The sequence below is a fragment of the Melozone crissalis genome, unplaced genomic scaffold, assembly GCF_028551555.1.
Source record: "Melozone crissalis strain CALT ecotype California unplaced genomic scaffold, PUWL_Pcris_2 ptg000042l_1, whole genome shotgun sequence".
Classification (NCBI taxonomy): Eukaryota; Metazoa; Chordata; class Aves; order Passeriformes; family Passerellidae; genus Melozone; species Melozone crissalis.
Genome location: NW_026535820.1, coordinates 42,495,324 through 42,519,652, shown reverse-complemented (window position 1 = coordinate 42,519,652; position 24,329 = coordinate 42,495,324). Strand labels below are relative to the sequence as shown.

The 24,329-nt window shown below is 41.4% G+C and overlaps 2 protein-coding genes across 2 annotated transcripts; one reads left to right on the top strand and one right to left on the bottom strand.

Moving 5' to 3' along the window:
• Nucleotides 1-2,753: 2,753 nt before the first annotated feature.
• Nucleotides 2,754-10,764, bottom strand: CCT5 (chaperonin containing TCP1 subunit 5). Its single transcript, XM_054285311.1, has 11 exons — nucleotides 10,606-10,764; nucleotides 9,613-9,673; nucleotides 9,354-9,518; nucleotides 8,662-8,860; nucleotides 7,720-7,912; nucleotides 6,689-6,838; nucleotides 6,242-6,361; nucleotides 5,691-5,876; nucleotides 4,547-4,684; nucleotides 3,988-4,168; nucleotides 2,754-3,038 (listed from the first exon to the last, which is right to left on the bottom strand). Exons 1-11 carry the CDS (start codon nucleotides 10,708-10,710, stop codon nucleotides 2,911-2,913), a joined length of 1,626 nt encoding a protein of 541 aa, XP_054141286.1. The 5' UTR covers nucleotides 10,711-10,764; the 3' UTR covers nucleotides 2,754-2,910.
• A 297-nt stretch (nucleotides 10,765-11,061) lies between these two features.
• ATPSCKMT (ATP synthase c subunit lysine N-methyltransferase) lies at nucleotides 11,062-19,917 on the top strand. The gene is made up of 5 exons (XM_054285135.1): nucleotides 11,062-11,117; nucleotides 11,522-11,793; nucleotides 13,690-13,827; nucleotides 14,558-14,608; nucleotides 19,413-19,917. Exons 2-5 carry the CDS (start codon nucleotides 11,527-11,529, stop codon nucleotides 19,608-19,610), a joined length of 654 nt encoding a protein of 217 aa, XP_054141110.1. The 5' UTR covers nucleotides 11,062-11,117; nucleotides 11,522-11,526; the 3' UTR covers nucleotides 19,611-19,917.
• Nucleotides 19,918-24,329: the final 4,412 nt, after the last annotated feature.

The window sequence follows — 24,329 nt, the reverse complement described above, 5'->3', positions numbered from 1 at the left end:
CTACAGAGCAGAGCAGGTACCATGGTGCCCCCTTGTCTGTGCAGACTTGCCATAAGGACATACAGCCCAGGGAGGTTCTGGCGCCATTCAGATCAATTAGGTAAGTAGGTATCCTCATATCCAAATGTCTTGATTTTAGAGGGAGAGCTAACAGACCTGCAGATTGGCAAGACTTGCTTGACTTGCTCCACCTAAGATCCTATCCCTAAACTGGTCACATTGGATCATTGGGATGGGAACTGTTCACATTATAAGGTGTCTTTCCCCACTCAGTATGCAGAAATGATCAAAAAGTGAGTTTTTCTCTCAACAGAGGAAGATTGCATTTGTATTAAAGTGTCTGTAGAGAAATGAGAAAATTGCTTCACAGCTCTGTTAAACTCTATTCCTGAAAAAATCCACTCAGACTGTGTTGGGTCTGAAGCCAAAAGCTCAGTCATGAATGCATGGCCCCCCAGCTGCTGCAGTGTGAGGGAGTGAGAGGAGCCTGTGTGCTGTGCTCTGTGCTCCTGGCAGCCTTGCCTTGTGCCCCTGCAAAGACAAGTGTGTCAGCACAGAGCTACAAGATCAGGAGGAAAGGAGCCCAGGCTTGGGAATGCAGCAAGAGACCAACAGACCAGGCTGGGAAAAGGCAGCTGCTAACAGGGGAACTAGAAGTAGCAGGACACATAGAGAGGGTCAGGTTAAGGGTCCTAGGAAGATGTGCAAACTTGGATCTAAAAGGACACGTGGAACTTAGACATTAAATTAACTGAAGTAACTGAGCCCTTGAGGGGAAGTTGTAAAGATTCATGTCTTATTACTGACATCTGTGTGCTGTGTCAGTGATGTTGGGAAAGACCTGCTGGCTGCCTCAGCTCGCTTTTAAAAAATCCAGATGCAGTCTGCTATGGCAGTGATGGGCGGATGTTGCCCTCCCGTGGTGAACCCTGCATTTTCCCAGGAGTCATGGAGCATGAACAGCAGGGCTCATGGACCTCATTTCCAAACACACCACCAGGCCAGGCATTTACTGCCCAGTGGTTAGAAATGGACCATGATTAATTTGAACATCAGTGTAGCCTCACTCAGCCCTGTTGTTATTCAGATGTTTCCTGTTTGACCAAGGCCAGGCAGCAAACAAATTACCAATATGGGTATTGCCACTGCTCTGTCAAAGTACAAATTTAATTACTCCTGCTGTGAAAGTGCACCAGTTTGTGCTGCAGTTGTTTCATTAATTTGGTTTAATAGTTCCAGTTGTATGTTGCATGCTGTGATGAAAGCCATTTGTCCTCCAGTTGTCTCTATGCAGCACTGACTGATGGTGCTAATGCCATACATGTTATGCTGAAGTAGTACAAACCCCTGAAAAAAAGAACCACTTCTATTTCTTACAATTCTATCAAAGTTCTATTATCAAGCTCCAGACTTCCCCTACTAAGATCTAGCTGAATATTAACAAATATTTATATACAGAGCACAAAATGTTTATTTCCTAAAGCCACATCAGCAAAGCCATAATTTCAATTTTCAAAGTAATCTGTCCTGGGTTCCTAAGCGCTTCTGTATTAAGCAGCTGTTTACAGCCAAAGCCTGTAACTGTGTAGGGCTTGGACAGCAAAGGGGGTTCAACAACGCCAAGGGACAGAAGATGAAACACCAGTAAAATTGGAATAGCTGTTTTCTCACTTCCTTTCTATTACATCCACAACTTCACTATGAGGTGAAAGGGGTACATTAGTACAAGTACACTGCTCCCTTTCAAGTTCTAGCTACAGCTTTCCTTTTGTATTAGCAAAGAGACAGCTTCACACAAGTCCAGGTATTTATGGGTTTCTGGAGTCACACTTAAAACTCTGAACAGATTCAGAATGCCAGAGCTTGGCAGCAGTAAAACTGATAAACTATTGTTGTCCATTGAACTGAATCTAAATGAAACTAATTTGGGAAGAGGTAAAAGAGTAATGATAAAACACCCACTACTAATTTTTTAATCAATGACAGTAAAGCTTTGCATGATTTATCCTCAAACAGTTCTAGAAATAAAACCAGTCTTGTAATTAGTAAACTTCTTTCTACCCTTCCTCCTCTATCAACACTCACTGAGGAGGTTTTTTTTGACTCAATTGAGGTAGTCACAGCAAAAATCAATCAAAACATGACCTGCTAGCAAACACTGGCCAGCAAAGAGCTTCCTCTGCCCTATGTAACACAAGCAATGCTGAGTTGGTATTTGTAACACTTCCCTCACTTTTCAAATCTTCAAAGAAATTATACATTAGTTCTGGTCTACCACTTGTTTCTTGCTGGTTGTTCCACAGCCAAGGCACCTTACTAATCGATGTTACTTTGCCACTCTCAGATTGTACTGGGGACCTTTGAGTAAGTGCACTCAACTGTGGTACTTCAGACAAAGTTCTGGGAAAAACCCTCACCTGGCTGAACGTGTATACCCCTGGGAAAAAACCCTCCTTAACCCTCATAAATCTGGAAGAGGACAAGGAGAAAAAACTGAAGCAACTAGAAGCATGGAAGACAGCTCCTTTAAATGCTCAGACTGAAACCTCATACTTAATATATTTAACATATGAGAATTACCGGTGGCTAAAACAATTGGTTAATATTTAATTAATTAGTTTAAGGAACAATGGAAAATTACCCATTAAATTTAATGCTGCATATTTTTGTTTTCCCTATACATTCAGGAAGTATTTTCTATGAATATTTACATCTGTCTAAGAAAAGATGCAACAATACTTATGAAACAAGTCTTGAAATCACCAGTGCTAAATTGTTTTATTTCCAACAACTAGCCATTACAGTATGTGAAACAAAAAGTGTCCAGAATAAATAGCCGAAGATGAAGCATCAGAATACTACCATCTTTGCTACTGCTGTGGCCCCTTAATGTTTCCTGCTTTTCAACCTTCACTCTTCGGATTCTCCAGGCCTACGGATATCATCAATCTTCAGGATCATTCTAACAACCTGAGTCGCCAGAGAAATCTGCTGCTTCTTGCCAATCAAGGTTTCTATAACATGCTGCTGCTTCATATCTGCCAAAAGGACGCAGAAGAATTAGATACCCTCATGAAATCTAGACATAACATTTAACCTGTAAATGTTAGTAATTAGTAATAGTAAATTCCACATAATTTCAAAGAACATTCTGAAATTACTACTCTTGGCCACTGTGGTTTACAAACACAATTTGTACAAACTAGAGTTTTACATCTAGGTTCCTACCAAAGATCCTCGGACATTAAGATAGACCTCTTAGCCCAACTAGGTTGTGCTTTTCCAGAGGTAATGCAGAATGGTGAAAAGCTAGATTTCCATACACATATATTAAAAGCACCCTAAAAGCCGAGCAAATGCTAAAGAAGTGAAAGGTCAAATGCCATCAAACAGAAACACCTTATCAAAGAAGGGTTATGAATGCACAAATTTCAGTTTACCATATTCTTTTCTCAAAAAAACCAACAGAATAAGTAAGAAGGTGAAAAGTATAGATTCAGTTGAAAATAAGATTTTATACACTGGCTTCTTAGTCTTTATGTGCTTGCTCCAGGTTTATATATGCAGATATATTGGTGAGAACATCATTGTCTACAAGTATTTCCTGCCTTTTGTTTACCTCTTCACAAGCTGTTTCTCAAAACAACTGTTTTAGGACTGCAGTGTAACCTGGATCACTAAAACTGCAGTATTTAAAGCACAGCCTGCTTGCCTCATCCTAAGAACAGCCTTCCTTCCTGTACTACAAGATCAGTCAACATCGTCAATTAATCTTGCCACAAAGAAGAGGTTTTGAGACAATTATACATTTTCCTCCTGGCAGACATAAATATGCTCTCCAAGCACATTCCCATTTATTATGGCAAGGCACAAGAGTTAGAATAAACCAAGTGATGCACAGGTTTAAAAAAAAAACACAGTGAGCATTTTGAGCTTTTGAGAAATAAAAGCTTTAATGCTCTCCCTTCTCCATGCTGCAGTTCTTACCATTTGTTCCTTTCTGCAAACAGTCAATGCCCAGGGCAGGATTATTTTCTTTCACCTGCCTCGCCCGCACTTCGGTCATTGTCTGTATTGGATTCATACCACTGTTCTCAGAGAGGGCCATGGGAATTACCTCCAGGGCATCTGCAAAAGCTCTCACAGCGTACTGTTCCAAAGACGGGCACTAGAGGAAAAGAAATTCAAATTCATACGCTATTAAACTCCAATGTTAGTAAAAGCATATTTTCACACTAGATATAAAATACATACACACAATAAGCAGATTTTATTTGGAATATAGTAAATAAACAAATACCTCTGAATGATAACTACTAGCAAATTAAAAAAAAATTAAACCGCTCCTAGCACAGAAGGATAAAAAGCAGTGGTAATGACGTTTTACAGAGACAGGAAGGATAACTTCTAACACTGGTTATAAGGGAATGTCAGAAAAGCACATGTTATGGAACTTTCTGAAAAATCTTTCAAGTTCTTTTGGAATTTCTTAAGGCAGGCTCAATAGTTCATACACTAAAGAAAATGCTAACTGTTCCTTTCTTACCTTATCTGCTGCCTCACTGACTGCCAAGGCACAAGATATTTCAGCTGCACCACCACCATACACAATCCGATTGTCACGAACGAGATTCCGGATTACACACAAGGCATCGTGAAGGGAGCGCTTCGCTTCTTCGATGATCTGCAATTACACAACAGCGTGTGTTTGGTACAGTACACACATCTGAAGGCTGTGAAGATGTAGTTCCTAATACAGATGTGGAAACTGCAAATAAACTCTTAAGATTTTTTCACAGCTCCAATGCAGCTGTACTATTGCTATGTTATACTACTTAAAAATAGAGAATGTTAGACATCCAGAGGCAAAGAATATACATATGCATAAAAACGCACTGTTATTTGTTAAACCTGTAATTTGAAATAACAAAAACATGAAAAGGTTCTCAATTTTGCATATTTACAAGACACAAAACACTGAGCTTTAAATGCCAACATTATTATCAGCCTGCAGTTTCTGTCCACTTCTCATTTGAACAGATGTAGGAGATTTAACAAAAACACTAACTTTTAAAGCAGTATTTCTGATTTCTTACAAGAAAATTTCAGACTACACTATGCTTTTTTTCCAAAGGTTTTTCATTTAAAGTAGGACTTGACTTATAGCAAACATAATTTAACACTAACAGTGCAACCAAAATCTAGTTTAAGTACATAAGCATTTAAAGTGGTCTCAATTCTAAGGGAGTGGGGGATATAGAGTGTGGGGACATACAATTTGCAGAAGTTAGGTGTTTTTATTTGAAATATCTTAACTGAACTAAATCAGAAGTGATACACAACTAGGTCTACAATAAAACCAAATCTGTCAAAGATGCTAATATACCTTTACTCATAAAAGTGACCCTCTCATGAGAAAAAAATATTAAGAGCATCCACAGGTAAAAACATTTCTGTATTTATGAACTATATGGTCTAACAGAGAGAAAAGTAAGGTTTTAGTTTAAAACCACAGGATGCAAATCTAACAAGTTACTTCTGACACACAGTCCTGACTGCCTATAAGCCTTACTCCTTTCCTATTTACCCACACCTCAAGGAATATGTAGACGAAGTCAAGAAGAGTGTACTAATACGTTTTACAAAGAAACTACAAGTTCTGCAACTATGTATCAAAGCAAGCATCTCACCATTTTATTTCCTCCCCTAATGAAAATGGTCACAGCTCTGGAGTTCTGACACTGCTCGATGAGGAGCATTCTGTCCTTGGTTGTTCCGAAGGAGATCTCTCTGACGACGCCTGCAAATCCCAGTTTCTCTGCCGTGAGCTCGCAGAAGCGCGGCACGATGCGCCCTCCCGTTGCAATGGCGATTAACTGAGGTTAAACAGCCATGAGTTACTTTAACAGGATTTTCGCATGTTTTTCAGAACATAAAACTAGTGGAAAAGCATCTGTCACAATGCCTACTCCAAGTGCTTCAGCCAATGTTTTGTTTCTGCCAACTGCAGGACTAAAGCAGAAACCTTTCTAGACACATTAAGTAATATACATGTGCTCAAATTATAAACCATAATCCCCTCCATGGTAAGTTTTTCTCACGAATCCCCAATGATTTTTCTCCAACAGCCACCCATATACACAATTATGCAGTGATACCCAGAAAGCCTGAACTTTTAGCTGGTACAGCCTATTACTTCATAAATGTTTTAACAACTGGTGCAAAGCCCAGTTTTACTTACTTCTAATTCAGGTCCACCAACCCAACGAACAGCAGGCAGCTCATTCTGGAGCAGCAAGTGATTTGCCTCATCATCAAAACCCCACTGGCAAATGGCAAGGTTTGCACCAGTGTCTTTTATCTAAAAACAACACAAATCATCAACCTTCTGATCAGAACTAACAAAGGAATGAAAAACATTCTTTGTGGTTTTAATTCTCCCAATTTTCTCAAAAGACAATTCTCAAGAAGAACCCCCTGGCACACACAGAGATTAAAATATATTTTGAACCAAGCTGGTATCTCTTTCTTACATTACATTATCTTTGATTCACGGCATTACAACTGCTTGTATGTTGCTTCCCACCAGGATTAGCAGCTTCATTTACAGAAGCAAATCAATGCACTATGCTGTTTTTTTCTAAAGGCTATGAAAGACAAAGAAAACAGAAATAATCCTAAAGGCTACCTGCTTCACCATCTCTTCAAACTTCTCTTTTTCATATTTCTGCAGTGCCTTGTAATCATCCACAGATGTGACATCAAGCTTATGTTTGGTTTTAGGCTTAGGTGGTTCAAATGGACAAGTAAGGATGGCAATTTTAGCATCTTTTAGCTCCTGAGCAATTAAAAAAAAAGATTTATGACCTCATTAACATTTTTTCCGTGAATTTGCAAAACATACAGATGAATCTTTATAAACACAAACACATGAGCAAATGTGAAGATCATTTGACTTACTCTAAAGTTAACTAAATATAACTAAATAATTCTGTCAATAGTCTCAATAAACCACCCAGAACAAATTCCATAGCTCCAAGACACTGTTTAAGCCCTTAACCATCTTTACCAGTTATGCCTTTTTATTGTTTAATGCTTAAAAAAACAAAAGAAAAATGAAATGAAACAATCCCTATCCACTGTGACCACTGAGAACACCACTCATCTTTGTAACAACTTTTCAACTATTACATGACCATTATTTTCCACTAGTCCTCCTTTCTACAGGATAAACATGGGTACCTGCTAGATGAATATTTTAGAGCAGTAGAAGCTTTCTTGAAGTAGACTGCTCAAAGACTTGGAGACCTTACCTACACCAAACATAAAACAAGGACAGCTTCTGGGGTGTTCCAAACAGGACAAAAGGGCAATTCATAAAGGTTTAGAATCTTGACACAGCCTTGCAGTAAGCATGTCACACACCAGGGATAATTATTCCTATATAAAACAGAATCCTGCACTTGTCCTCACTCAGCAGTACAGTAATTCCTCCCTTCCACCACACTTTCTCAATATTGTTGTAAATTCTAACTTGATGTCTTCCAATATCAAAAATTTCATGCTCCTTGCCCCTTCCTCTGTTGATATATTGGTGGAAAGCCAAGTTAAACCACAAGACTGTGTAAATACTTAATAAATGCTAGGGTGACACTTGAGGGAGGCTAGAAACTCTTATTTAAGCCATTTCACACGAGACACACCAAGGACATGACTTACTTTAGGCATCTGTGGATGACTGAAATCTTTATCCACAATCACTCCTTTTACCAACTGTGTATCTTCCAGTCTACCACCCACTTTGCCTTGCACTTTGATCAGCTCAAAATCAACATCTTTCCGTTCCATGTCTGCCACTGTCAGTACAGCGTTCACAGCAATCTCCGCCATTTGCCGGTGACAGCGGTTCACTCTAGGTTTGAACAAAATACAATCAAGTTGTACTCCATTTCCACCATTTGGGAGAAAAAGGTGATTCTATCCATCATTCAAACAGCAAGAAGTACCACTACAGCAGTCAGCTTTTGCATACTGTATTAAAAGAGGGGGTCCTGCTTGTTTGTTCATACAAACAGAAGGTGCTGGCTATGGCAGAAAACGGAACACACAGCATGGTTGGTGTGAGGGACCTCTGTCAATGGAGTCTCAGCACAGATTTAGAACAAGTCAGGAGAACTTGCTACTAAAGAACATTCAAGAAACAGAAACCACCTGTAAGACAACTCTGCAAGGGAAAAGCCCTTCCAACGTCTGAATTTATACATTTACACATAGAACCTAGAAAGGAAAAGAAACTTCTGGAACCATCCTAAGTTAAAATATTTTTAGCGGCAAAAAACCCAAAAGATGACACGTTATTATTTTGAACAGATTCACATTGCTTTTGGAACCTGATATGATGCAGAACCCGGAATTACAGGTTAGAATGAAATCGATGCTGCAGTTGTTTAACTTCATGGAATTGACCCTCTGGAGACAAAGGATTCACAGTTTCTTACCCTGAGACAGGAGTTCATGGAGGAATTAGCCACAACAAAACACAGAAGAGCCTTCAGCAGCACTCCAATAACACAAACAAAACACCAGGATTTCTCCTTTCCAAGCAGAAAGTTTTCAATGGAAGGGTAAATATTCATTCAATATTCACTTTTTGTGACTTACACTTTAGAGCCCAGAGTTGTCTTTGCTGTCTGGATCAGAGGCTCAATGTTCTGTGGATCAACTGGGAAGCTGTCACTGATTTTGTCTAGATGCTCAATAGCAATGCGTGCTGCCTGCTCATAACCATCTGCTATCCTGATGGGGTGGATGCCTCGGTCCAGCAGCTGCTCAGCCTGTTCCAGTAGTGCCCCAGCCAGAACTATACAAAAAACCAAAAAGTTTTATTCTTGATTGGAGCAAAATTTTAACTACATTAACAACAGATTAAAAAGCACATTTTCTGATCTTTCTGCAATATTTTATGAGTTCAAGGTCTCCTAAATAACAAAAAACCATGAAAACCTCTATTTGATTTGCTCAGCAAGAAAACCACATTATGTTAAGATCAAAATGAAGTACAGGCATCAAGGCAGGACAGGGCGACTACAGAAGAAAATGATGCAAAAATTTTTGAAAGTATCAAAAGGGCTCTCAGCACTACCTTAAAATGTAACCAAATTTTAAAAAGACACAAAAGGCTTCTTCCTGATTAGAAGATTTCTCCTACAAGAACTGACAGGAATACTGCAACAATAAATACTCCAAAGAAGTGCTACAGAAAAGCTACTGTTATTTCTCACAATTTTTTTAATAGCTGAAGCAGCTTGATTTTAAACTTGAAAAAGGAAGCTAAATTTCAAACACTTTCTTACCAACGACTCCAGTAGTTCCATCCCCAATCTCATCATCCTGAGATTTAGCCAGCTCCACCATGAGTTTGGCTATCTGGTGATCCACATCCATCATATTCAGGATAGTAGCACCATCATTTGTCACAGTCACCTCACCATCCTTGTCCACCATCATTTTGTCCAAGCCTAAAAAATGTGTGTTCAAAGGATGAAGTAAAATTTTGAAAATTCCCCCACAACAAGTACTAAGAGAGACACACTAAAAGTTTTTTACTGTTACCATTGGGCCCAAGGGATGTTCTCAGAGTACTTGCTACAGCCTTTGCTGCCATTATGTGGGACTGTAAAACAAAAGACAACGAAGCCAGAAGTTAAATCATTATCATGCATTCTGAAATCACAATATGAAGCGAAGGAAAACACAGTGAGTGGTGCAAATGTTGTGATTTAACTGACAACTATGAAAAAGAATCGGTGTGTGTGTATTGGTCTTATGACAGAAACTTTTCCTATGCCTTTTCTTGTATTGCTTGTGCTGGCTCTGCTAAAGCATTAAAAAGCAGAGCAGGCAAATGACAGCTCTAATGCTCAAAGCAGGGAGCAACAGAAGCCGGCAAGGCTAAAAAGAGAAGGCAGTGCAATGGCAGCGCAATTTTACCCATCACAGAATCATCACAGGATGGTGTGGCTTGGAAGGAGCCTTTAAGATCATCCAGGTCCCACCGTCTGTCAGGGGCAGGAACACCTTCCACTAGACCAGGTTGCTCAGTGCCCCATACACTTCCCTGAACACTGCCAGGAATGATGCATTCACAACCTCTCTCTTCCAGCGTCCGCTCCCATATTCTGTCGGGATTTGTGCCACCCGCACTCAGCCCCGGCCTTCCTTCAGCGGCCGAGCTTTAGGCTGCGGTCTGAGGGAGGGGGCACCGGGGAGCGGGGCAGGAGCCACGGGGAGGGACGCGCTGCGCCCACGGGGGTGACGGCCCCAAAGCCCCGCAGCCGGGGGGCGGATCCACGCCGTGCCGCGGATTCCCAGCCCCGGGGCCATGCCTTCTCTCTTCCTCCATGTCTCCCCCGCTAACGGGCCTAGTCCAGGCTCCATCCGCCCTGTCCCTCGGGCGGGGCTGGCGCTGAGCGCGGCAGCGCCTCGCCCAAGGGGCTCCATCCTCCCGCGGCAGCATGGCGCGGTACGGTACAGCACAGCACGGCATGGCGCGGCCCAGCCAGCGCGGGCCCGCGGGCGGCCCCGGCGGCCGCCCCGCTCGCTCACCTTGAGCGCCTCCAGCCCCATAAGGCGCGTCTTGCGCTCCTGGTCCTTGAGGATGAGGAAGGGCCGCCCATACTCGTCAAACGCCAGAGTCCCCATGGCCGACATGGCTGCACCGCCTGCTCCGACCGCCGCCGCCCGCGCGCACCGCCCGGAAGCCGCCGCGCCCGCCGCGACACTGCGCACTGCCCCGCGCCTGCGCAGCTGCTACAGCCGCGCCTTATTTCGCGGGCGGGAGCTTTGTGGCGCCCCCAGAGGAGCCTTCTGGAAGCCGCCCGGCCCAGGGGAGGAGCGCGGCGCTGGCGGCCGCACGCCCCGGCTCACGGGGGCGGGGAGGGAAGGAAGGATAGGAGGACGTACCGAGCGCGGGCACCGAGCGAGGCGGCAGCGGGTTGCGCCGGGTGATGTAAGGGCGGAGGAGAGAAGACAGACACGCGGTGGAAAAGCGTGCGCGGCGCTTCTCTCTGGAGCGCTTTCGGAAAGGTTTCGGTCCTCCACCCCGTCTTAGTGAAGTGGTACTGCCCTTCCCAACAAGTGTTGCAGGCCGAGCCTAAGGCTGGGCTGGTCACTGGCAATTCGGAGTGTGTGTGTGTGGCGGGTGTCGCCGTGTCCCAGGGAAAAGTTCCTCCGCAAAGGAGGAGCAGCAACTCCGGGACGTGTTCCCCAGGCGGGCAGGTCCCTGCTGCGCCGCGCTTGAGCTGGTCGGGGCACGCTGCTGCCCGCCTGTGTGGAGGGCCGGTGGTTTAAATGGGAACCGCATTCCTGCCCCCTCGTGCCGCTGCTTTCCGGCAGCTGTAGCGTTTCCTTGGGATCGGCTGAATCGTAGGGTGGGGTTTTTTTCATCTCTTACGTTGTAGCTCAAGATACTGAATTGCCTCAAGTGAGTGAAAACACTGTCTGTCTGTCCGTCTGTCCCCAGGCGCGATGAGCCCGGCGCTGGCCAAGGAGGCCCCGCAGGAGGAGGGCGAGGGCGGCTCCCGGAGGAGCGGCTGGGGCCTGCTGGTCACGGCCGGCCTGGGGGGCGCCCTGGTGGCCCTCTATGCTGTGGCCACCCCCTTCGTGACCCCGGCCCTGAGGAAGGTGTGCCTGCCCTTCGTGCCTGCCACCGCCGCTCAGATTCAGAATGTGCTGAAAATGTTGGAAAACAGAAGTGGTTCCCTAGTTGACATTGGTAGCGGGGATGGCCGCATTGTAAGTTATGGATGTTGCCTTCTTTTTAGATCACCTCTTAAAAAAGTGCCACAGTGCTGGGGCTGCGTTTTCTCACACTTAAAAATGTCTTGTCTTTGGCATCCGGTGGTTGTGTCTGAGCCTTATGGAAAGGATAAAAGCTGAAAAAGGTTTACATTCAGTTTTGATGGGTAATAAATAGCTTTTGCTGCAATCTTACCTGTAGCTTGTCCAAGGTAGTGGACAAAATGTCATTGTGGTGACTGGAGGGAATCACAGCACATTCACTTGAAAAGATGCTGTCAGAGTCTTGGTACTGACAAAGAGCTGTGATTCCACAAAAGGCGTGTAGCTGCAGCAAGTGAGGCTGTGAGATTTTTAATGTATAAAGGTGATAGAAGTGCAAAAAGAAACGAGCAATGAGTGATGGGTTATAAAAATAAAAATCCTGGTGTGGTTAGAACTGTAGTCCTCAAACCTTCGTTTGAAGCACTGCTGGCTTCCCCGCTTCCCAATCCATGTGGTGAAACTAGAATAAACACCGAAAGAGAGCGAGACCACCAATGGTGAGAATCATGGAAGAAAAAGTGATACTGTGTTTCCAGGGTACTGCTTGAGCCCCAGTTTGTGAAATGTGGTGAGAGTATAGTAGAAAATTGTGTGATTTGGTTTTTCTTTTCTTGCTTTTTTGTAACTATCTGCTTCAAGTCAGAGTTAGCAACAGGGTGGTGGTTTTTGAAGGTCTTGAATGATACCTTTGCCCATGTTTTATGTGAATGAGTCAACTATTTGTCCATGTAAAGAAAATTTGATTTGGAATCCCAAGTCTATGAAGATTGCTTGAATTGTGCCTGGGTAGGAAAAACACCAAAAAACCTAGGCGTGAGAAAACTGCAGTTTCTGATGCCCTGTCTGTTTGTCATTGTGACTGCTGAGGTCAGAGGTATTTCATTTCAGTCGGTACTGTGTCATTTATTCTGATATGTTGCATAGGTGCTTAAATGGAGGCTGAAGACTATTTGGAAAGCCAGGTGCCTAAAAAGGAATGCTTGGTGCTTCCTTGATGCATCTGTCCTGAAAAAAAGTCTGTTCTGATGCTTTTAATTATTTAGCACTTACTCAGGTGGAATCAGTGGATAACTATGAAGATATTTGCCACATTTCCAAGTGTGGTAAAAGTGTCAGGTTCTTTTGGGGAATTTGCAAGTGTTCTGTGTTGATGGAAGGAAGATGCATTGTTTTAACAGTATGAAATATATAGTCCAGGTAAAGCTGAGAAGTTCTGTTAAGAAATGTGTACTTTCTGATTTCACCGTGCTTGTTTTGTAATTGATCATCAGGCCATTGCTGATTAGAAGTTTGCAGTAGCCTTTTAAATTTTGTTAAAACCTTTATTCTAGAAATCAGTGCATTTTAAATTTTTTTTTCAATGTAGATCAAGATTGCTTTCACACTCTTTTTATTGGTATGTCATTTTGGCTCTGATTCAGGGGCTGCTCACTTGCCTATCCCTCACTGCTTTTTAAATAAGTGGTCTAATTTTGAGCATTTTTGCTTGTGAGTTGCATTGTTGTCTCTGTGATCAATGTTGGTTCTATTCAATTCCAAGACACTCTAATGAATGTGTTAATTTAAACTTTTATATGAATCATAGATGTACTGCAAGCTCACAGCTTTGTCCTTGAATGTTTGTTTTCATTTTCTTTGCCTGGCTATATTTCAGTCAGGACTAGCAATAGTAGTAAAATGTAGTTTTGAGGTTTTTGTTCACTATACAGCTGATCTGTTGGGTGTTAAACCCAGGGTGACTTAGGAAAGTGCTTTCCTTTGATTTATGTTTTAAATAAAACTGTGTGCTTCTCTTTAGGTGAATAGACTTTTATGTTTCAAAGTGAAGATTTATTTTCTTTCTTGTAGGTGATAGCAGCTGCAAAAAAGGGATTCCAGGCTGTTGGGTATGAATTGAATCCCTGGCTAGTCTGGTACTCCAGATATCGTGCCTGGAGAGATGGAGTACATCAGAACACCAAATTTTATATTTCAGACTTATGGAAGGTAAGTAGTGAATTATGTAAGAAGAGGTCTGGGATGATTGAGAGATTTTATAAGTTTGGAAATACTTTCCTGAAAAAGCTGAAATGCTGTCTGACCACAAGGTGCTGTACTGGGCTTTGAGCAGAGTCCTTGTGCTGGGATTTTGGTTTCTTTGGGCTCAGTGTGCTGTGCTGCTGCTTTTGGGCTTTATTCAAGTGCTTCCTTTATCAGCAGGGGGCTCCTTGAGCAAGCCTGGGCCTGATGAATTATGTGGGAGGGTTTTTTTGGCTGTGGGGGTGTTTGTGTTCAGAGACGAGCATAGGAGAACTTGATGGTGCTGAGTGGAAGAACTCAGTCATTAGAATGCCTGGGAAGTTTTTATAGCTAGCTAACATTTAACAAAAGAAGGGGTGAACTTAAAGCATATCATATACTGGAGTTGTGAAAATAACTCTTTAGTTATTAGTAAAGTCGTATTGGTGTTTTCTAAATTAATGCTTTCTGTGCTTCTAGAATTGCTATTCCATGTTCTTGGCCAGACAGTGGAAGTTTTTTGCTGTTCAGCAGTATAAATTTTCTTTATGTGGAAATTTTTGTGATGAAAAGTTGGTAAGGGATCTCCTTACATATTTTTGGTCTAAATCCCTGTTGAAGGAAGTGCAGCTAGAGGGATTAGGAGAAAAGAATGGTGAGAATGTCTCTAACTGTAAATGCCATTTTCAATAAGATTTATTCTCAAATTTTATTTTAGGTTTCTTTTTCCCATTATAGAAATGTTGTTGTTTTTGGAGTACCTCAAATGGTAAGCTTACTATTTATTTTTTATTGTTATTATATTATTGTATTTTATTTATTATACTGTTTAATTATTTGTTACAATGTTTAATTATTTTAATGCCAAGGCGTTCAGTGTTAATACATTAATCTGCAAAATGAATTAACCTGCAGATGGTAAAAGGCAGTCAGTAATAATCATAGAATCAGAGAATGTTAAGGGTTGGAAGGGACCTTAAACATCATCAAGTCCCAAGCCCCCTGTGCATGGAATAGCTCCCACTAGACCGGGTTGCTCACAGCCTTATCCAGCCTGGCTTTGAACACTGCAGGGTTGGGGCATCCAGAAACTCCCTGGGCAACGTATTCCAGTGTCTCACCACCCTCACAGTAAAGAATTTCTTCCTAATATCTAACTGAAATTTCCCCTTTCAGTTTTTTTCCGTTCTCCATTGTCCTATCTCTGCAGTTCCTGATGAAGTGACCGTCTCCAGCTTCACCAGGAGATTCCTCCCTGTAGGCTCCCGTCTGATATTGGAAGGTTGCTATAAGGTCTGCACACAACCTCCCTTCTCTAGTTTCAACCCCCCTGCCATGAGCGGGGACACATTTGACTAGACCAGATTCCTCAGAGCTCCATCCAGCCTGGTTTGAATAATTCCATGGCTGGGACATCCACAACTTCTCTGGGCAACCTATTCCATTGACTCACCACCCTCATGTGAAGAATTTCTTCCGATACCCAATCAAAACCTACTCTCTTTCAGTTTGAAGCCCTTCCCCCTTGTCCTGTCACTGCCTGTGCCTGTGGAAGGTCCCTCTCCATCTCGTAGGCTCCCTTCAGGTGCTGCGGGCTGCAGTTAGGGTCCCCTGAAGCCATCTCTTTTCCAGGCTGAGCAAACCCAGTTCTGTCATCCTGTGCTTCTGTATTGCTTCTTCCTTTGCTAAGGCAGGTGTGAGATGCAGTGGGTGAAAAGCTTTGTGTGATGCCATACCATACAGCATACACTGAAAACATTTCTGCAGCACTAACAGGAAGCATAATAAACCTTCCCATTCTGTGGTTTTTTGCTTGCTTGTTTGTTGTTTTTTTTTTCACCAGGCACCAGAGGTAAACCTCTACTTCAGATTCCAATTGTAACTCGTATTGGAAACTGAAGTGGGTAAGGGTGGGGTATTAGTGAGCACCGGGGTGTTCCTCTTGCTGCCAGTTACGTGCTCCCTTGCTGAGTTCCGGCAGGGGGCACTGGAAACGTTCGGAATAGCGGTCAGGAATTCTGCCGTTGCACCGAGGGGAAAAGCCCTGGTGGGGAAAGCTGGCTCAGTAAGCTAGGAATAAACAAATGCCCTGGGAAAATGTGAGTAAACCCTGCAGAAATACTGAGTTAACTTTTAAATGTAATAAAGTGGGACGCATTAGTAACAGCTGTGATAGAAAGGGTAGCTGTAGGGCTCAGAATAACTTTTGTAGATCCAGTAAATACTAGGTTAAATTCTTTCAGCAAAAGTACTGTCATAAATGGAACAGATGCAAGCATATGAACCTTTGTGTTTCCTGAGCATTTGTTTGCTTATGATCCCCTTTGAATTTACTTTGGAAGTTGCTAATGCTCAGCCTCCTGAATGATTAAATTAATTTTCTAGAAACCTTAATGCATTTCTTCTTTTTTACTGAGAAACAATAGATCTCTTTAGCTTTTTTAATAATGGTGGCCTGATTTGATGCTTTCACACAGTGCTTTTATTCCGTATCCGAGATTAGCTTTAAAAACCTGAATTTACTGATCTTCAGGGCAGACTAAGACCTCTCCTTTTCTTGCAGGCATCTGGGGGGAAGGTTTGTTTGTTTCTGAGTTATTGCAGAGAGAGACTTGTTCAGGGTAGGATGATGGAATTCTTGCCAGGTGTTCATGTTTGCAGCTCGTGTGTATTTTAACTGATTACATACTGTACAAAAGGTTTACTAAACTATGTATCTATGTTGACACACCAAAAAATTCCCCCAAACCCTGGCTTCACATAAAATACAGTATGATTGTAACACCTAATGTAACTGACATATTTAGCTTAAAAACTAGTTTGACTGGTTCAGGGATATAATTATTTTTGGTCGAACTTAGCTGAATTATTAATGATGTTTTCTAATTTGTGCTAATAGGGATATGCAGTGTCACTAATTTTCATAATTGCTCCTAAAATTGGTATATATCTATATTTATATTTTCTGTAAAAATTTTTTTTCTGGTGTCTCATCTCAGTTTTAGATAACAAAGTGGGCTTATTTTTGTAGTTTGTTGAAGGTGCTTGTAGGTTTATTTTTCTAGTTGTTTAAGGCAGCAAAAATGTTAAAAAGCATTTGCAGTGTGGATGAAATCAGAGCCTTAAAAATATTTGGGAGTAACTCTTTGGTACATTAGATCTATGACTGTAATTTTCCTAAAATATTCCATTGTTAGCTTAAATGTAGCTATAATAGGATATTACATCAAAGGCACACCCTGAATGTATGTGATAGTGAAAGCTCTTTGCAGCCTTTAGGAAATACCTTTTCTTTAATCAATCTTATTCTGTAATAATGTTCTTTTGGGTTTTGTTTCATCTTTTTTCTGAAATTTTATGTATTTTTGTCTTTGCGACCTAAATTCAGCTAAATTTGTTAATAACTACTGCCCTTTATAATTTTTTAATATTTAAACATTACATCATGATAACTAAAGTAAGTAGTGTTTTACATGTAACAGAAGTAGCCTGTTAAAATTACTCATTCAGATAGATACAATATGTAAGAATAAAAGGAACTCCAAATGGATGTGCACTGCTGATCTGCTTAAGCATACCATCAAACTTTGCCAAAGGACAAAAGTGGCTAAATCTGTTAGGTTTCTCTTTTTTTCCTAGAACATAATCACTATCTGGGATGGAAAAAAATTTGCAAAACACTTCTTAGAAAAAGAGCATTTGACATTTGACTGGTTAGGGTGTTGCTCTCTTCTAGAAAAGTAGTGGTATTTCCTCTGACTTTCATATCCTCTCAATTTTTGTGGATGGAGGAAAGCTGGACTGTAGGTATTCAACCAAGGAGACTTGGTATGTGACACGGTGCCCCTCAGCATCCTGCTCTCTATGCTGGGGAGGGATGGATTTGGTGGATGGACTGTTCAGTGGATAAGGAGTTGTCTGGATAGCTGTTTTCATAGGGTGGTGGTCAATGAATCAACATCCAGATGAAGATCAGCTACAATTGGTGTCCTTCAGGGGTCTGTATTAGGAGCAGTCCTGCTTAATGTCTTCATCAATAGCATAAAACAATGGGATTGAGTGCACTCTAAGAAAAATTTGCAGATTTTGCAGATGCACCAAGCTGAGTGGTGCAGTTGATGTGCCTGAAGGACACGATGCCATCCAGAGGGACCTGGACAAGAAGTGGGCCCATGGGAACATTACGAGGTTTAACAAGACCAAGTGCAAGGTGCTGCACCTGGGCCAGGGTAACTCTAAGTACCAACACAGGCTGCGGAATGAACAGAGCAGAGCAGCCCTGCTGAGAAGGATTTGGGGGTGCTGGTGCATGGGAGGCTGGATAGGACCCAGCCATGGGCACTCACAGCCCAGAAAGCCAAACATGTCCTGAGCTGCATCCAAAGCAGCGTGGCTGCATCCAAAGCAGCAGGGGAGGGAGGGGATTCTGCCCCCTTCTGCTCTGGTGGGACCTCACTTGGAGTGCAGCATCCAGGGCACCTCATCACAAGAGGGATGTGGACCTGTTGGAGAGGGTTCAGAGGAGCTCCTTTCCTGGAGGCAGGCTGAGAGAATTGGGGTGATTCACCCTGGAGAAGACTTGACTCTAGGGAGTGGCCTTGTAGTACTTAAAGGGGGCTTGTAAACAAGATGGGCACAGACTTTTCAGTAGGGGCTGTAGGGACAGGACAAGGGGTAATAGTTTTAAACTAAAAGAGGGCAGATTCATCTTAGATATAAGTAAGAAAAATTTTACAAATGCAGTGGTGGAACCCTGGAACGGGTTGCTCAGAGAGGCAGTAGATGGGGCTGGATGGGGCTCTGAGCGCCCTGATCTAGTTTGAGATGTCCCAGCCCATGGCAGGGGTGTTCAACTAGACTACCTTTAAAAATCCCTTACAATCCAAACTATTCCATGATTCTACATCCTCTTTCATGGCACGCTGCTGCAGGGATTCACATGCCTTTGTTAATGGAGTGTGAATTTGACTAAGCTCAATTTCAATACTATTTAATGTAACAGTATTTTACCATAGACTGACAGCAAAATATTTGCTTTGGGTTGTTATCTGTGTGATGTCTTGATGCCTTGACCAATCTCAGGATTGGTCTCAGGATTAGACTGTACATTTTGAGCTTTTGAGTATCACACAATAGCTCATGAACCTTGGGGTTTCATGAGCAGCATAAATTCAGGGGGCTGAACTTTAATTCCCTCAGAGAAGAATCCCAGTGAAGAGAATCCTGAATTGGAGCATGCAAAGTCTTTTGCCTGCAGTTGTGGGGTTTTTTTTTTGTTTGTTTTTTTGTTTTTTTTAATTTAAGGGATAATTTATGGGTTTTGATTTAATTTTTAGATCTTAAAGTTATGATTTCCTTGATCTCACCAATTGGGGCCACAATAGCCATTTTCTGCTTTTAGATATTCTTTGTCAAGGCATCAAAGCCAAAACACTTACCACGAATACTTTCCTAAGATTTAAAAAAAAAAAGTTACTCAAGTCTTGGATTTCTCTTGAACACCTGAATTAGATTCTGAAGAGAATGCTCTTGTTTTTTACTGTTTCTGAGAGGTTTTTCTTGTAACTCAACAGATGCCACAGCTGGAGAAGAAGCTAGAAGAAGAACTTGAGTCTAATGCCAGGATCATTGCGTGTCGCTTTCCTTTCCCTTGCTGGATTCCAGATCATACTACTGGAGAGGGAATAGACACTGTGTGGGCCTATGATTTGAAACATTCTAGAGCATGTGAAACAAAAAGCTTGGGAAGTACACCAAAGACAGAATCTTAAACATTGAATTTGAATTCTTACAGAAATTTTTATCTTTGACTGGACCTGTTGAAAATAAGATTAACATGGAGAGAGCCCTGGTATATGAAGATGTGAATTCACTGTAGGAACTGAAGTACAGTGGCAGTCTGAAAGCACACCAAGGTTACTGAAAGCTGTAGTTAAATGGCTTAATGTGGTGCCCTGGTTTTACTCCATCTAGTAGTGGAGTACCACACAGATGTTCACTCACCCCGGTCTGCAGACTCCCACAGTGGGATGGGAAAGAAAACTGAAAAAAAGGTCATATCCATGACCATGGACTGAGATAGGAATAGTTTTATAATTGAAATAACTAAAACCATTAGTGTGTTATCAGCATTAGTCTTTTCTACCACAGTGCTGTACCAGCTAATAGGAAGAAAATGAACTCCCAGCTGAAAGTTGTTGGTCAAAATTATGAAAAAGTTTTTATAGAAGTTTTTATTGTTTTCCTCTTCTATAAAAAAGTTTTTATAGAAGAGGAAAACTTCAATATAGAAAAGGGTTTAGAACACCATTCACTACAGTTAAGGGGTATATATGAATACGTTCAAATGCTCAAGTTTGTGAACTTAATATATACATTCTTTCTGACCCCACAGAACATTTAGTATTGGTGTTGGAATGATGTGCAAGTGTCTTCTCAAATGAGCTGTATTTCCAAAATGTCTGAATTTTGTATGCCAAGTACATAGTGCTGCATACACAAAACTGGTCCAGATGGAGTATGATGATGACACCAATGTTTCACACCACAGCCTTGAATGTGTACTTTTGAAAGTTGAGTATGACAAAATGGGCAAATATAATAAGTTGTTCATTAACACAAGTGCTGCCTCTGATTATATTAATGTTTTTTATTTAACTTGTATTTTCTTTTAGCATTTACTGGAAAATAAATAAACTCCAAGTAAGCCACTCCCCTTCTCCTTTACATCTTCAGTAAGGGAGGGGCAAAAGCAGAAATTGTGAGTTGAACTAGCAATTTACTGAAAGCACAAAGCAAGAATAAGATGTGGCACAGTAACAACAGAGATATTAATAGTAAAAGGATATAAAAAGAAGGTATTTTAGTGACAAAAATGTGTGTTCACCACTGGGAACAAGAATAATGGTGGATGCTTCCAGTAGATTGTGTCCTCTGACCAGAGGCAGCATGAGGGGTGGGCAGGCAAAGTGGCCAACTCCCAGTGAAGCACTAGTGTTTTCCTTGGAAACCGTGCCCTCCACTGATGGCATGCATGGTATAGAATAACAACCGGGTCACAGTGCTAAGCTCTGACCCCTTTCTGCAACCAGGACAACTTGTTACAGGAACACAAAACTGCAGGAGGATGCTCTTACTGAACTCTACTGGTGTAGGCTGTTGAAAATGACCATAAATTTTCCTAATCTTTCTGATTTAGGAAGGGTTTCAAAAGTCATTTACTTCTCAGTGAAGTGCCACCATTTCTGTCTGCTCAAACTTTATCTAAAGATATGGATGAGAGTTGTTCTCTTGAATACTTAAAGGCTGTCTCTGATTCCAGGACTAGTTGGTCTGGCTAATTTGGTTAAATCTGATTCAACTTCATTTAATTGCTAGTGAGATGAGAAGGAAAGTTTTGAATCAGACTTTTTTCCCCTTCTATTTTTCCATGCATCTGATGAGATCTCAGAAACTGAGATCACTGCGTGGCTTTTCCTTGTAAGTGAAGCAAGTTCTCCCTGCCCTTTTGCTGATACTGGTTTGCAATGGGGTACTGTCACTGCATCGGTGTTTTCCTTTCCTGCCGTAGTTACAACTTTCTCTTGCATAATGGCCTGCTTACTCGTTCTATTTATCTGGTTCTCAGGTAAAGTTTTACTGTTTTCGCTCATTAGCAGTTAGTCAAAGCTCACAATCAGCCTTCCCTGGCCCCAGTTAGCGTACAGCCTGTTTGTTAAGCGGTAACTGTGTAAATTTGTCAGATCTTTGCATATATGTTACCCATGGAATGAAACTAAAACAAGCTGGGCAATTGACTTTGAGGCAGTCATTACCACAACTCAGTCCAAGTGAAGTGCTGAGACACTAGAACTTGAGGTAAAAACAAAGTCTGACATTTTATCAGGTGTTGGCAAAGCAAATTTGGCTGGTCTGTAGAATCTGACTTGAAGAGAAGTTGGGTGCTATTTGGAATGTGTAGTCTACATGCTTTTTGTTTTTGATGTGAGGGGACAGCAAGAAGTTAAAGTATAAACCTACGCTGAGGATTTGAAATGGAGCATGGTTTTGTCCTGAAAATATACACAAAACAGAAGAAAGGGGCAAATGTGTCTGTAGTGTGCAAAGGAGGGGTGATTTCAGCCTTGCATGGCAAGGCACACCTGTGAACATGCAGACTGTGTGTACTGAAGATCACCAGTCTTCTGGTAAGCAGTTTGGCAGCCTTTCTCTGCAAGAATGCATAAGCTATCTTGTAAAATTGCACTAAATGCTTTCTATAATGATTTAAGTGTTACAATCATCACATGGAGATGGAGTGACAGGACAGGGATAGAGTGGCTTATCTCAAATGCTGAAATTTAATATCCCAAGGCCATAAAACTGGGACCTCAGACAAAATACATCTGAAATAATTTCTAACAAAAAGAGACTAACAAAGGGGGAATTAGCTAATTAAGCAAAGTTCTTCTCTGAAAGATCATAAAGGAGAAGAGGAGGCAAAATATTTTTATCCACTGATTTGTGTGTGACTCATCTGCAGTGCAGTGCTTTGACCCAGGTTCCTACTATCTGCTTTCACTAAATTTAGTTTGTGGGAAATGAAGCAGTTATTTACTTTTCTCCTGTGTTTGACTATATATTTTTCTCTTGCATTAACCTTTGCCTGTTAAAATTACTCATTTTTGCCTGTGGTAAAGGTTTTGGGATGTGCACTTCCTAGTTACCACTATTGCTCCAGGAATACTTTTTGAGGAGGGCACAATAGAATTAATGATATGATGACCTGAGCTTTAGGAGTACTAAGTGCTGTCCTCCAGGCAAGGAGAGATTTATGATTGTTTTAAAGTAAAGCAGAGGGCTGTTCCTTGCTCTGGCTATTTACTTTTGGGGGCCTACACTGAATTAGGCAGTAGTCTGAAGGTTTGGGCTTCCTTCTGACATAAGGAAATGTTCTGTATTTCCTGTTTCTGCAGCTTGAGTGTGAAATGGAAAGCAAAGTGTTCTCATTTTCACAGGAGGGCTGGGAAATCATTTTGTTGACATATTGTCCTTTTCTCACTTGCTATATTCATTTGATAGTTTTTGAGATTAAATACTTAACTGTGACTTTAGTTATCACTCTATGGATTATTATGTTGATGCACTTCCAATTGCTAAGGTAATGTATTGTGATTTTGTTGATATGATACTTCAGAATGAAAAATTGGTTCTTCTGAAAACCAGGAAAGAGAATTACCATAATCAAATTATAGTGTAGGTTTGAAGTCAGAAGGAGGCAACATTCAAGCTACGCATGCTGTTCAATACCAAAGTAATTTAGATACACAGAAAAACCTATAGTTTATCTTTGTTTGTATCTTCTAGTAGAACAAATTGCCTTTTGGGAGTTGTGTTATTTTTTCCTTGACCTGTTAGATTTTAGCAAAAAAAGGTGGTACATTACTGAATGACTAATGCTTTCCTGAAATACTGTAGAATTTAATTTGTTTGTAAATAGTAAAGATCAGGGTCATACTTACAAATGTTTTCTTTGTTCTTTCCCCCCTCTTTTTTTTTTTTTTTTTTTTTTTTTTGTAGTGAGACACTACATATGTCCTCAAAACCTGTTATGTCCACACAGGTTTTGTGATGCAAGATGAATTAAACAAATGCAGCATCTCAGTGGTGCAATTCTAATTTTGAAATGTTCCATTTCCATTTTGCAGAAATTGGCTTTGTGGAGAGAACGAGACAGGTATGGCTCATGGCAAGACAGCTATGATAAGCAGCTTGCTCAGTAAACTGCACAGTCACTACAGCCTCACAGCAGTGTCAACCAAATGTGACCAGATTTGTTTGGGAAATGTACACTTATTTTGTGGGTTTTAGGCATTTCTGTATTACTGGGCATATTGAAGTTCTTGATTTATCTTCTGGTCTGATTATATGCTGCTACTTAGTCTAGTACTGCTCCAAGGAAGTTAATCCTCTGTCTCTGAGCTGCTGTTTGTTTCTGACTCATGAGTTGTAGCCAGGTAAGAAGGTACAGAATCCAGTTTCAAATTAAGCACAAGCCAGTTGAGTGACAATGATCCGTGAAAAAAGAGTTCCAAATCCCAGGCTTTGGGGAAGTCTCCTTTCATTAAGGACACAGCTCAGAAAACAGCAGAGATCTCCTGAATTCTGCATAATTTAACAATGACTTCAGCTTTGCTTTTATCACATGTGTGTTCTTCAAGAAGTTTGCCCACTTAGTACCATTGTGAGATCTGTAGGAGAAGTAAGCAAAGGCAGCATTTTGGTTACCATTTATATTTGGAGCTAAGGGAGGAGAGGAGAAGGGGATCTTATAGCCAAGTAGGGCAATTGATTTTGATCTATTTCAAAAGCAGTTTGACAGATTTGCATCATCTGTGTGTACTTGTCACTGCATTGGAGAATCCATGCCACGACTGGGCTGCGATGAGCGTTCCCTCAGGAGTGGGTTCATGCCTGATGCCATTGCTCTCGGATGAACACTACAGATCAAT

What these genes read in the sequence shown, in the direction of transcription:
- CCT5 (XM_054285311.1), bottom strand. Translation starts at nt 10,710, where the DNA reads ATGTCGGCCATGGGGACTCTGGCGTTTGACGAGTATGGGCGGCCCTTC. An exon ending in TGGAACTACTGGAGTCGTTG is followed by an intron (nt 8,861 to 9,353) that starts GTAAGAAAGTGT and finishes TTTTTTGTATAG; the next exon opens with TTCTGGCTGGGGCACTACTG. An exon ending in TTTGCAGAAAGGAACAAATG is followed by an intron (nt 3,039 to 3,987) that starts GTAAGAACTGCA and finishes TCCTTTTGGCAG; the next exon opens with ATATGAAGCAGCAGCATGTT.
- ATPSCKMT (XM_054285135.1), top strand. Translation starts at nt 11,527, where the DNA reads ATGAGCCCGGCGCTGGCCAAGGAGGCCCCGCAGGAGGAGGGCGAGGGC. An exon ending in GTAGCGGGGATGGCCGCATT is followed by an intron (nt 11,794 to 13,689) that starts GTAAGTTATGGA and finishes TCTTTCTTGTAG; the next exon opens with GTGATAGCAGCTGCAAAAAA. An exon ending in ATATTTCAGACTTATGGAAG is followed by an intron (nt 13,828 to 14,557) that starts GTAAGTAGTGAA and finishes ATTTTATTTTAG; the next exon opens with GTTTCTTTTTCCCATTATAG.